The following is a 12,043-nucleotide window of genomic DNA, read 5'->3' as shown; positions in this document are numbered from 1 at the left end:
AGTAGAATTAGTGTACCATAAACTTAGAATTAATATGTGAATATATTTTAGGAACCAAGATTTTCTTAAAGTTGCAAGTATTGAATTGATGCAGTTTTGAGGCATTTTTATCAATTAAAATTTACTTATCAAATTACTTGATAAATACATATTGAACATCAGCAAGTGCCAGTGTGGCCTCTGAAGATGGGATTCTGCCTCATGAAGTCTAGAGGGAAGGCACTAATATGTGTAAAATTACAATGTTGATAAGAGCTCTAGAGGTATAATGGTGCTATAAAATTTTAAAATGGGAGGATTTTGACGTACTCAGGGAGGAAGGGAAGTCTTCTCTGAAGAATCGGTGATTCTGTTGAGTCTGATATCTGAAGGAAGAATGAAAGTAGACAATGACAGAGACCAGCTGTGGGGTGAGGAGAGGAGAGCATCCGAGATCAGATTGCTTCAGAAGCCCAGGCAAAATATGATGGTGTTTAGAGTAAGGAATTTGTAGTAGAGATGAAAAGAGAGAGAGCTTACGTTAAAAAAAAAAAAAAGTTGGGTTGGCAAGACCTGAGCAATCTCAGTCCATCCTCAGTAAAATGGATCCTCAGGGTTCCATTTTAATTGGCCCTAGAGTTTACAAAGCAATAGATTCTATACTATCTCCTTCACTGACACTTGAATATATGTCTTATCTGAAGAGATGTGTTAGGAATTTTAATTTGAGAAGGTAAGTTAATGAAATTTTTATGCCTGTTTTATTTTAACCTGTAGAATCTTAAGAAGATTCAAGAAATGGAAAAGAGTGATGAATCTAGCACAGATTTGGAAGAGCTGAAAAACGCTGACTGGGTAAGAGCTGGAAATGCTTTCTGATCTGTTTACTGTCTAAGACATAGTATAATTTTTTTTTTTTTTTGAGACAGGGTTTCATTCTGTTGCTCAGGCTGCGGTGCAATGGTGCAGTCTCGGCTCACTGCAACCCCTGCCTCCCGTGCACTGCAGCCCCCACCTCCTGGGTTCAAGTGATTCTCCTGCCTCAGCCTCCCAAGTAGCTGGGACTTCAGGCATGTGCCACCACGCCTGGCTAATTTTGTATTTTTAGAAGAGATGGGGTTTCACCATGTTGGCCAGGCTGGTCTCAAACTCCTGACCTCATGTGATCCTCCCACTTTGGCCTCCCAAAGTGCTGGGATTACAGGCATGAGCCACTGTGCCCAGCCTGTATAATGTTTTTTAAAATGCTAGTTATTGGCCAGGCATGGTAGCTCACACCTGTAATCCCAGCACTTGGGGAGGCCAAGGCAGGAAGATTGCTGGAGCTTAGGAATTCAAGACCAGCCTGAACAACATAGTGAGACCCTATCACTAAAATAGAAGGATTTTTATTATTATTAAAAATAGTAATAATAAAAAAATTAACCAGGCTGGTGTCATGTGCCTGTGGTCCCAGCTACTTGGGAGGCTGAGTTAGAAGGATCACTTGAGCCCAGGAGGTTGAGGCTGCGGTTAACCATGATCACACCACTGCACTCCAGCCTGGTCAACAGAGTGAGACCCTCTCAAAAAAAATTAAAAAACACTCTTTATTAAGGACTGTAGTATGAATTGATATATAAATATGAATGCTTAGTCTTATATTTGAGGAAATATCTATTCCCCATTTTAAAAAGCTTTCTGGTTTTATTAAAACCACCCCCAATGCCTCTGAGAATTTTAGTGTTTTAAAATATTAATATTTCTATTTATGTTAATACCTTAACACAGCGGTCCCCAACCTTTTTGGTACCAGAAACTGGTTTTGTGGAAGACAATTTCAAGGATTGGGGGTTGAGGGGTGGTTTCAGGATGAAACTGTTCCACCTCAGATCATCAGGCATTAGATTCTCAAAGGAGCATGCAACCTAGATCCCTCACGTGTGCAGTTCACAGTAGGGTTTGTGCTCCTTTGAGAATCTAATGCCACTACTGATCTTACAGGAGACAGCTCAGGCATAATGCTTGCTCATCCACCACTGGCTGTGCAGCTCAGTTCCTGACAGGCCACAGACCAGTACCAGTCAGTGGACTGGGGGTTGCAAACCCCTGCCTTAACATATTCTTGTGTATAAAGTTTAAGCTATGTTTTCAGGATTAAGTGTGAAACTAACGGCGTTGTACATTTATTTATCCAATGAACAGTTATCTGGATGAGGACCCTGGGAATGCAGAATAAACAATATGGAGTCTCTCTCCCAATAACACTCAGTCCTAAACAGAAGACAGATTTGTAAAACAGATAATGTGGTTTATTCACGTGACACACTTTGAGTATCTACAGTTTTTTAGGCATAGTACTAAATCCTAGTGACTCCAAAAATCTCTGCTCTCATATAAAACTTAGAGTTGGTAGGCATGACAGCCTTGGGGACAGAACAGTGAATGTTGCAGAGTGTGTTTGATTGTGGAAGTCCAAGGCCAGGCATGGTGGCTCACGCCTGTAATCTCAGCACTTTGGGAGGCTGAGGTGGGCGGATCACTTGAGGTCAGGAGTTCGAGACAAGCCTAGCCAACATGGCCAGCCATGTCTACTAAAAAATACAAAAATTAGCCGGGCGTGGTGGTGCGCACCTGTAATCCCACCTACTTGTGAGGCTGAAACAGGAGAATAGCTTGAACTTGGAGGCGGAGGTTGAGGTGAGCTGAGATCGTACCACTGCACTCCAGCCTGGGCGACACAGGGAGACTCTGTCTCAAAAAAAAAAAGTTTGTTGAAGTCCAGGTATCAGGAGGAAGGCACATTTCAGGATTCTGACTTTTTAGGTTAAGAGTGCTAGATAAATCATGCCATTATTATATGAATGGGTTGCTTTTGACCTAATAGGTTTTGTTTGTCACATTATTTTCTAACTGTTTTATTGAGATACAGTAGATATACAGTAAGCTGCACATATGTAAAATGTATAACTTAATAAATTTTGACATATGTTTTGTACATATATATATATTCACCCATGAAACCATCACTGCAATCAAAATAATGAGCCTATTTATCACACCCAACGTTTCCTCATACCTTTTTATAATCCTACCTCCTGCCTCCCTCCTCCCCAGTTTCCAGGCAACTAGTCATGTGCTTTCTGTGACTATAGATTAGTTTGCACTTTCTAGAATTTTATATAAATGTAATCATATGGTATGTACTGTTTTGGGGGTTTATTTTTATTTTTTTAGATGGAGTCTCTCTCTGTCGCCCAGGCTGGAGTGCAGTGGCGTGATCTCGGCTCATTGCAACCTCCACCATTTGGGTTCAAACAATTCTCCTGCCTCAGCCTCCTGAGTAGCTGGGATTACAGGTGCATGCCACCACGTCCAGCTAATTTTTGTATTTTTAGTAGAGACGGGGTTTCACCATGTTGGTCAGGCTAGTGTCATACTCCTGACCTCGTGATCCGCCCACCTTGGCCTCCCAAAGTGCTGGGATTACAGGTTTGAGCCTCCGTGCCCAGCTGGTATGTACTGTTTTTGGTTTGGCTTCTTTCACTCTTCATAATTGTTTTGAGATTTCATCCGTGTTGTCTGTATCCGTAGAGTATTGAGAAGTATCCCATTGTGTGGATATATCGCAGTTTATCTATTCATCTGTTGCTGGTCATTTGGGTTGTTTCTTGTTTGCAATATTCTTAATTTATTGATAGATATCTTCAATATATTTGGAACTTTCAAGACAAAAAAATACTTGCCTACGTTGTCTTAAAAGCTGGTATTATTTGTCATTTTAGAATAAATTGATTATTGATTTTCCTTTATGTAGAATACTTGGATAGTGTCGTTCTAGGTGTATATCATCTTGGCCAATAAATTTTAAATTGGTTTTCCAGTCGTTGAAACCAGATAAATAACTTCCAGTGTTCAAAAGTTAGCAAACAGCTAGTATAAACTTAAAGTAAAAATTTAATTTCTTACTGTAAGCCACCTTCATTTGAAAACAGTGTCATGCCTGACAAGAGAAGCACTAACTCCAGAGGGAGTTATATTTGCGTAGATCACCAACTTCCTCCTCATAAGACCACTAAGTGAATTACCTAGAAAGATTAGAATGAAAAGAGCAGAGTTGAGAGAGAATTAGAATGTCTTTAGTAGCAGATTCTAGTTTCAGAATCTTCCTAATGGTATAAGGGATAAATGATAATCTCCAGGAATGCATATGATGACAGTTGTCTGTTATTTTATATAATAACTGCGACTTTAATTTCTGAAAAGTAGTACGTAAGATTTTTTAACTAAACAATTATACACACAAAACCGACTATATAACAAAGTATGGGCCAGGCATAGTGCCTCATGCCTGTAATCTCAGCACTTTGGGAGGCCAAGGTGGGTGAATCACTTGAGGTCAGGAGTTCAACACCAGCCTGGCCAACATGACGAAACCTGTGTCTACTGAAAATACAAAAAATTAGCTTGGTGTAGTGGCGGGCACCTGTAATCCCAGCTACTCAGGAGACTGAGGCAAGAGAATCCCTTGAACCCGGGAGGCATAAATTACAGTGAGCCAAGATCACACCATTGCACTCCAACATGGGGCGACAAGAGCAAGACTCCATCTCAAAACAAAAAACAAAAAGAACAAAGTGTGTTTGAATCCTTTTATAAATTATAGCTAAAGCTTCTAATGTGGGTAACTGTCCCCTGTCCCCTAATTTAAAGCCTGAAGGGAGACTTTTAAAAGATGAGACGATATTTGGACTGCATCTTAAAGGAATGAATAAGAGAAGTGTGGAAGTTGGGACGAAAGCATTCCCAAGAGAGAAATACGGATATTTTAGGGATATTATTTTAGAACATCTTTAATGGCAGAATCTAAGAATCTTTGTAAATATGAATATTTTAGGAGGTGTCTAATGGTACACCATAAGTACCTCAAATCCTTTTTGGAACAAGAGGATGGGAAATGGTATGCTTTTTATATTTTTTGGTAGCTTCTCATTGTCTAAACCCAACTTTTTTTTTTTTAATTATGAATCGTTATTGAGGATGTTTTGAGAAATTTAATCAGTTATTTTACATAGAAGATTCTTATGAAATATTTCACTTGATTTTACAGTAAATAGATTTAAGTAACTATTATGTCATTTTTTTTTTTTTTTTTTTTTTTTTTTTTTTTGAGATGGACTCTCACTCTGTTGTCAGGCTGGAGTGCAGTGGCGCTATCTCGGCTCACTACAACCTCCGCCTGCCAGGTTCAAGCGATTCTTCTGCCTCAGCCTTCTGAGTAGCTGGGACTACAGGCACATGCCACTACGCCTGGCTAATTTTTTGTATTTTTAGTAGAGACAGGGTTTCACCGTGTTAGCCAGGATGGTCTTAATCTCCTGACCTCGTGATCAGCCCGCCTCAGCCTCCCAAAGTGCTGGGATTATAGGTATGAGCCACTGCGCTCAGCCATGTCACTTGTTAATTTTAACAAGTTACAGGTTTTTAGCTAAATATTGTGATGGACTTCACTCAAGTAGAGACTTTGGCACATTATAGGCAGGAGAACAAAAGACTTAAAGTATAATAAGATAAATATAAATAGATTTTGTATTATTTTATGTTTTTTATTTTATTTATTTGAGACAGAGTCTCACTCTGTTGCCCAGGCTGGAGTGCAGTGGCGCGATCTGGGCTCACTGCAACCTCTACTTCCTGGGTTCAGGCAATTCTCCTGCCTCAGCCTCCTGAGTGGCTGCGATTATAGGCACACACCACCACACCCAGCTAATTTTTGTACTTTTAGTAGAGACGGAGTTTCACCATATAGGTCAGGCCGGTCTCGAACTCCCGACCTCAGGTGATCCACCTGCCTTGGCCTCCCTAAGTGCTGGGATTACAGGTGTGACCCATTGCACCCAGCCTTTTTTAGTATTTTCTATGTACAGAGCACCATCCACTGATTCTGATATTCTCAACAAGTAATAAAAGTACCACTTCTTTTATTGATAAGGAAACTACGGCTCAGAAAGGTGCAGCAACTTGCTCCATGTCAAATAGCTGGCAAGTGGCTGTCTGTCAGTCAGCTGTGGTCACAGTAATACTGTGTAACTAACCACTACAAAATCACAGCTGCATAAAGCAAAAGCACTTACTAGCTCATGGGTCTCCAGATCCTCTATGGTAGCTCCACTTTACAGGTATCTCATCTTTATCCTGGGACCACAGGCTAACCCAGGCTTGACATTCTCATGGCCACAATAGAAACACAAGGGACAAGCCCATTGTACATACCCTTTTGAATCCCTTGGTCTTATCACACCCACCACTCTTCCAGTGGCCAAGCAAATCATATAGCCAAACCCAAAGTCAGGGTGTGGGAAATGTAGTCTCCTTTAGTGAGCAGAGTCACATAACGGCATAGACGCAGGAAAGCATGAAGAACCTGAGCCCTTAATGAAGCCTACCACGGTGGTGGAGCTTAGGTTTAAAGCCATGTGCCTCGGCAGGGGGAGCCTGTGGATTCTCTACTTTCTTTCCACCCATCTTTTAGTAACCAAAATCTAATTTTTAAAATAGTTTTTGGTTGGTTTACTCGTTGTTTTGTAATCCAGGCTCTTCATTTATTCTGTATGACTAACTGTTTAGAAGAAACTAGTACTTTTATTCATTGATGTCTCTCTATCCTTGGTTCTTTCAGGCACGATTCTGGGTACAGGTGATGAGGGATTTGAGGAATGGGGTAAAACTCAAGAAGGTCCAAGAGCGGCAGTACAACCCTTTGCCCATTGAATATCAGCTCACCCCTTATGAGATGCTAATGGATGACATTCGCTGCAAAAGATACACCTTGCGAAAAGTGATGGTAAGTAACCAAACTGTCAGGCGGGGCGTGGTGCCTCACTCCTGTAATCCCAGCATTTTGGGAGGTTGAGGTGGGTGGATCACCTGAGGTCAGGAGTCAAGACCAGCCTGACCAACATGGTGAATCCCCGTCTCTACCAAAAAATACAAAAATTAGTTGGGCGTGGTGGTGCACGCCTGTAGTTCCATCTACTAGGGAGGCTGAGGCAGGAGAATTGCTGGAACCCAGGAGGTGGAGGTTGCAGTGACCCAAGATTGAGCCACTGCACTCCAGCCTGGGTGACAGAGTGAGATCCTCTCTCAAAAAAGAAAAACAAAAAACTATTAATGGACTCAAATAGTTATTCATCCGTAATTGCATTTGTTGAAAATAATTTTAATATTAAATTTTAAAAATTATTTATTTTTATACAAGTAATACTTGATCGTTGTAGAAAATTTGGAAAGCACATTAAGCTTAAAGAAGGAAAGTTACAAACATATAATTCCATAACCCAGACAGAAATTTTGTTAACATGTTGATCAATAACCTTTAGCCTTGTTTCTATGCACTTTATTTGGGCATACTGAGTTAATATAGAATGTTTTGTTTTATTACTGGTTGTTTTGCTTAACATATCGTGATTATTTTTTTCATGTCATTATATATTCAACATTATTTCTAAATGGCTGTCTGTTTTCTAGCTTATGGCTATTCTGGAGTTTATTAAACAAATGACCTTGTATCCCTTTATAAGCAACATATCTTGGGTATCCTTGTATGTAAATCTTTTTAAATGTCCACCATGAAATCCTTAAGTTCCTAGATGTGGAACATCTAGTTCATTGGCAAATTCTGACAGCTCTCCCTTTAAAACATACCCTGATTCTGACCACTTCCCTCCATCTCCACTTGAGAGATTTTTTTTTTTTGAGACAGGGTCTTGCTCTGTCACCCAGGCTAAAGTGCAGTGGCACGATCACAGCTTCATTGTAGCCTCAACTTCCCAGGTTCCAGTGATCCTCCCACCTCAGCCTCCTGAGTAGCTGGGACCACAGGTGTGCGCCACCACGCCCAGCAAGTGTTTTTTGTATTTTTTGTAGAGACAGAGTTTCGCCATGTTGCCCAAGCTGGTCTCAAATTCCTGACTGAGCTCAAGTGATCCACCTGCCTCCGCCTCCCAAAGTGCTGGGATTATAGGCATGAGCCATGGCACGTGGCCAAAATATCTTCTATTCCACGCCACCATCATCTCTCATCAGACTATGACAGTAACCTCTAAGTGGCCTTCCTGCTTTCACGCTTGCCCCTTTCAATCTGTTTTTCCCAAAAACAACCAAGTAGGCTTCTTAAGTAAAAAATGTGGTCATGTCAATGCTCTGCTCAGAACCTTCCACTGGCTTTTCATCACACTTGGAAGAAACTCCATGTCCTTACCGGGGCCAGCACAGCCCACACAGCTGGGTCCAGGTTACCTCTCAGGCCTCATCTTCTGCTGTGCTTCCTGGGGCCGGCACAGCCCACACGGCTGGGTCCAGGTTACCTCTCAGGCCTCATCTTCTGCTGTGCTTCCCGGGGCCGGCACAGCCCACACGGCTGGGTCCAGGTTACCTCTCAGGCCTCATCTTCTGCTGTGCTTCCCGGGGCCGGCACAGCCCACACGGCTGGGTCCAGGTTACCTCTCAGGCCTCATCTTCTGCTGTGCTTTCCGGGGCCGGCACAGCCCACACGGCTGGGTCCAGGTTACCTCTCAGGCCTCATCTTCTACTGTGCTTCCAGGGGCCGGCACAGCCCACACGGCTGGGTCCAGGTTACCTCTCAGGCCTCATCTTCTGCTGTGCTTCCCTGCAGGGTTCTTCTTGTTCGCCGCCCTGATCTCTGCCAGTGTCTCAGCAGTGCCTAGTGTGCTCCTGTAACAGAGCCTTTGCCTTGGATATTCCTTCTCTCAGGAAATCTCCTCTCCCATAGCCGCATAATTTGCCTCTTTACTTTTCAGGCCTGTGCTCAAGTTTTCCCTCATTAGAAAAGTCTTCTCCATCTCTTTACTCTCGTGTTTCACTAGCTGACATTGCCATATATTTCCAGATTTATTGTCTGTCTCCCTCACAAAGACAAGAACTTAGTTATTCTCACTGTTTATCCCCTTTGACAAGAACATGGGCCTGACATGCAACCAAATACTGAATACCTTGCTCAATAAATAGTTACGGGATGGATTAATGAATTCTGTCCACATTTTTGAGGAAATTTAATCAAAGTTATTTTATGTCAGAAGGTTCTTATGAAACATCACTTTGTTTTTTGTTTTTTATTTTTGAGACAGTCTCACTCTTTTTGCCCATGCTGAAGTGCGGTGGCGTGACCTTGGCTCACTGCAACCTCCGCCTCCCAGGTTCAAGTGATTCTCGTGCCTCAGCCTCCCAAGTAGCTGGGATTACAGGCGCGTACAACCATGCCTGGCTAATTTTTGTATTTTTAGTAGAGATGGGACTTCACCATGTTGCCCAGGCTGGTCTCAAACTCCTGACCTTAGGTGATGTGCCGACCTCGGCCTCCCGAAGTGCTGGGATTATAGGCGTGAGCCACCATGCCCAGCCATGTCACTTGGTTTGATAGTTAAGTGGCTATTTTAGCTGCTCGTTAATTTTAATAAGCTAAACATTTCAACTAAATATCAAATCTGATTTACTTTACAGATGAGGAAACTGAAATTTAAAGATGCTCGGTAGTAACTTTCCAAGTTCAGACAGCTGGTTACAAGGCATAGCTGAGGCTCAGCCTCATTCTCTCTGACCCCAGTACTCTGTGCTCTGTACATATTCCCCAGCTGCCCTCAGAAATACTGTGATGATTATTATTTATAACAGAAAGTTTTGCCCATTGCTTCACATCCTTATACAAATGGGTGTCCTTTGTGGCTGACCAATTTGACTGAAAGAAAATATTCTTTCATTTTTAACATCTACATTTATTTCATGCTTTTAAACATTTAAAAATCTATGCTACCTGTTTGTATTTGTTAATTTTATTTTAATTTTTAAAATATTTGTTAAGGACTTTTTATGTGCTAGACCTTATTCTGACTCTGGAAGGACGTATTACAGTCTCTGTTCTCTCAAAGCTTCCAGTATTTTGGGAGCCACTGATAACCTGTAGGGAAGCAACTAAGTAGGGGGAAAAAACCCCAACATACACAAAGACCAAGAAACATGAGAACAGCAAAAACAACTTGCCATCATTAGACGACACAACAGAATGCAGGAAACTGGAAAGGTGAGAAGAAAAGATGACAGGACAGAACCTGTGCGGCCTTGGACCTGAAGTAGGGGAATCTGGCGGAATAACGACGGACAAGCCATAGCCAGAGAGAAGGCTGGAAAGACAGGGGAGGTGGAGGTGCAGCTGCAAAGAGCAGGTGGTGTTTCAGAGAGGTCGGATGAGCACTGTGAAATGGTTAACAGATTTAGCAACATAGAAATTGTTTTTTTTTTTTTTTTTTTTTTTTTTTTTTTTTGAGACAGAGTCTCGCTCTGCCGCCCAGGCTGGAGTGCAGTGGCGTGATCTTGGCTCACTGCAAGCTCCGCCTCCCAGGTTCACGCCATTCTCCTGCCTCAGCCTCCCAAGTAGCTGGGACTACAGGCGCCCGCCACCTCGCCCGGCTAGTTTTTTTGTATTTTTTAGTAGAGACGGGGTTTCACTGTGTCAGCCAGGATGGTCTCGATCTCCTGACCTCGTGATCCGCCCGTCTCGGCCTCCCAAAGTGCTGGGATTACAGGCTTGAGCCACCGCGCCCGGCCAGAAATTGTTTGATCCGTTCATTAAAGTAAGAGACACCACGTTTTATGGTAGTAGGTGAAGCAATGGTGACAGTGAGCAAACAGTATGAGTTTCGTTTTTTTTTTCTTTTCTTTTTTTTTTTTTTTTTTTTGAGACGGAGTCTCGCTCTGTCACCCAGGCTGGAGTGCGGTGGTGCCATCTAGGCTCATTGCAAGCCCCGCCTCCCAGGTTTACGCCATTCTCCTGCCTCAGCCTCCCGAGTAGCTGGGACTACAGGCACCGCCACCTCGCCCGGCTAGTTTTTTGTATTTTTTAGTAGAGACAGGGTTTCACCGTGTTAGCCAGGATGGGCTCGATCTCCTGACCTCGTGATCCGCCCGTCTCGGCCTCCCAAAGTGCTGGGATTATAGGCTTGAGCCACCGCGCCCGGCGAGTTTCTTTTAAGCAGTGTTTAAAAGAAGATGAAAGATAGCATCTGGAGGAACACACAGGGCATTTTCTTTTTTTTGAGACGGAGTCTCGCTCTGTCGCCCAGGCTGGAGTGCAATGGCGTGATCTCTGCTCACTGCAACCTCCGCCTCCCGGGTTCAAGTCATTCTGCTGCCTCAGCCTCCTGAGTAGCTGGGATTATGGGTGCCTGCCATCACGCTGGGTCATTCATATTACAGCATGCTGAGGTACTTTCCTCCTTCTTTTTTTTTTTTTTTTTTTTTTTTTTTTTGAGATGTAGTTTCACTCTTGTTGCCCAGGCTGGAGTGCAATGGTGCAATCTCAGCTCACTGCAACCTCCGCCTCCCGGGTTCAAGCCATTCTCCTGCCTCCACCTCCCAAGTAGCTGGGATTACAGGCATGCACCACCACACCCAGCTAATTTTGTATTTTTAGTAGAGATGGGGTTTCTCCATGTTGGTCAGGCTGGTCTTGAACTCCCGACCTCAGGTGATCTGCCCTTCTTGGCCTCCCAAAGTGCTGGGATTACAGGCGTGAGCCACCATGCCCAGCGAGGTACTTTACTCCTTCTTATGGCTGTACAGGTGTATCATATTTTGTTTATTCATGACCCAAATGGACATTTGGGTTCTTTCCAATTGGATTCTTTCATTTTCACTAGCATGAGTAGTGCTGCAGTGTATAGTAGTGTACACATTTTTGTTTGAATACCTGTTTACAGTTATCTGGAGTATGTACCTGGGAATGGAGTGACTGGATCATACAGTAATTCTATGTTTGGCTTATTGAGAAACTACCAAACTGTGTTCCACAGCAATTGCACCAATTAATATTCCCACTAGCAATGTATGAGGGGCCCACTTTCTCCCATCCTTGCCAACACTTGTTATTGTTCATTTTGTTTTTAATTATGACTCCCCTAACAGTGTGATACGATATCTCATTGTGGTTTTGATTTGCATTTCCCTGATGACTTACAATGTCATACATGTTTTCATGTGCTTGTGGACCATTTGTATATCTTTGGAGAAATGT

General features: G+C 42.7%; 1 protein-coding gene across 4 annotated transcripts in view; it reads left to right on the top strand.

The window, feature by feature from the left end:
* Positions 1 to 12,043, top strand: part of SPIRE1 (spire type actin nucleation factor 1) — a 191,503-nt gene that overhangs the window by 130,896 nt on the left and 48,564 nt on the right. For all 4 annotated transcript variants that reach the window (XM_050767556.1, XM_050767555.1, XM_050767558.1 and 1 more), the window contains exons 5-6: positions 757 to 834; positions 6,638 to 6,802. In XM_050767556.1, the coding sequence (XP_050623513.1) occupies positions 757 to 834; positions 6,638 to 6,802 (243 nt within the window). The remainder of the gene's footprint in view (positions 1 to 756; positions 835 to 6,637; positions 6,803 to 12,043) is intronic.

The sequence above is a fragment of the Macaca thibetana genome, chromosome 18 (genome assembly GCF_024542745.1).
Source record: "Macaca thibetana thibetana isolate TM-01 chromosome 18, ASM2454274v1, whole genome shotgun sequence".
NCBI lineage: Eukaryota > Metazoa > Chordata > Mammalia > Primates > Cercopithecidae > Macaca > Macaca thibetana.
The sequence above is the reverse complement of the archived record's forward strand: the minus strand, read 5'-3'. Positions and strand labels throughout refer to the sequence as shown.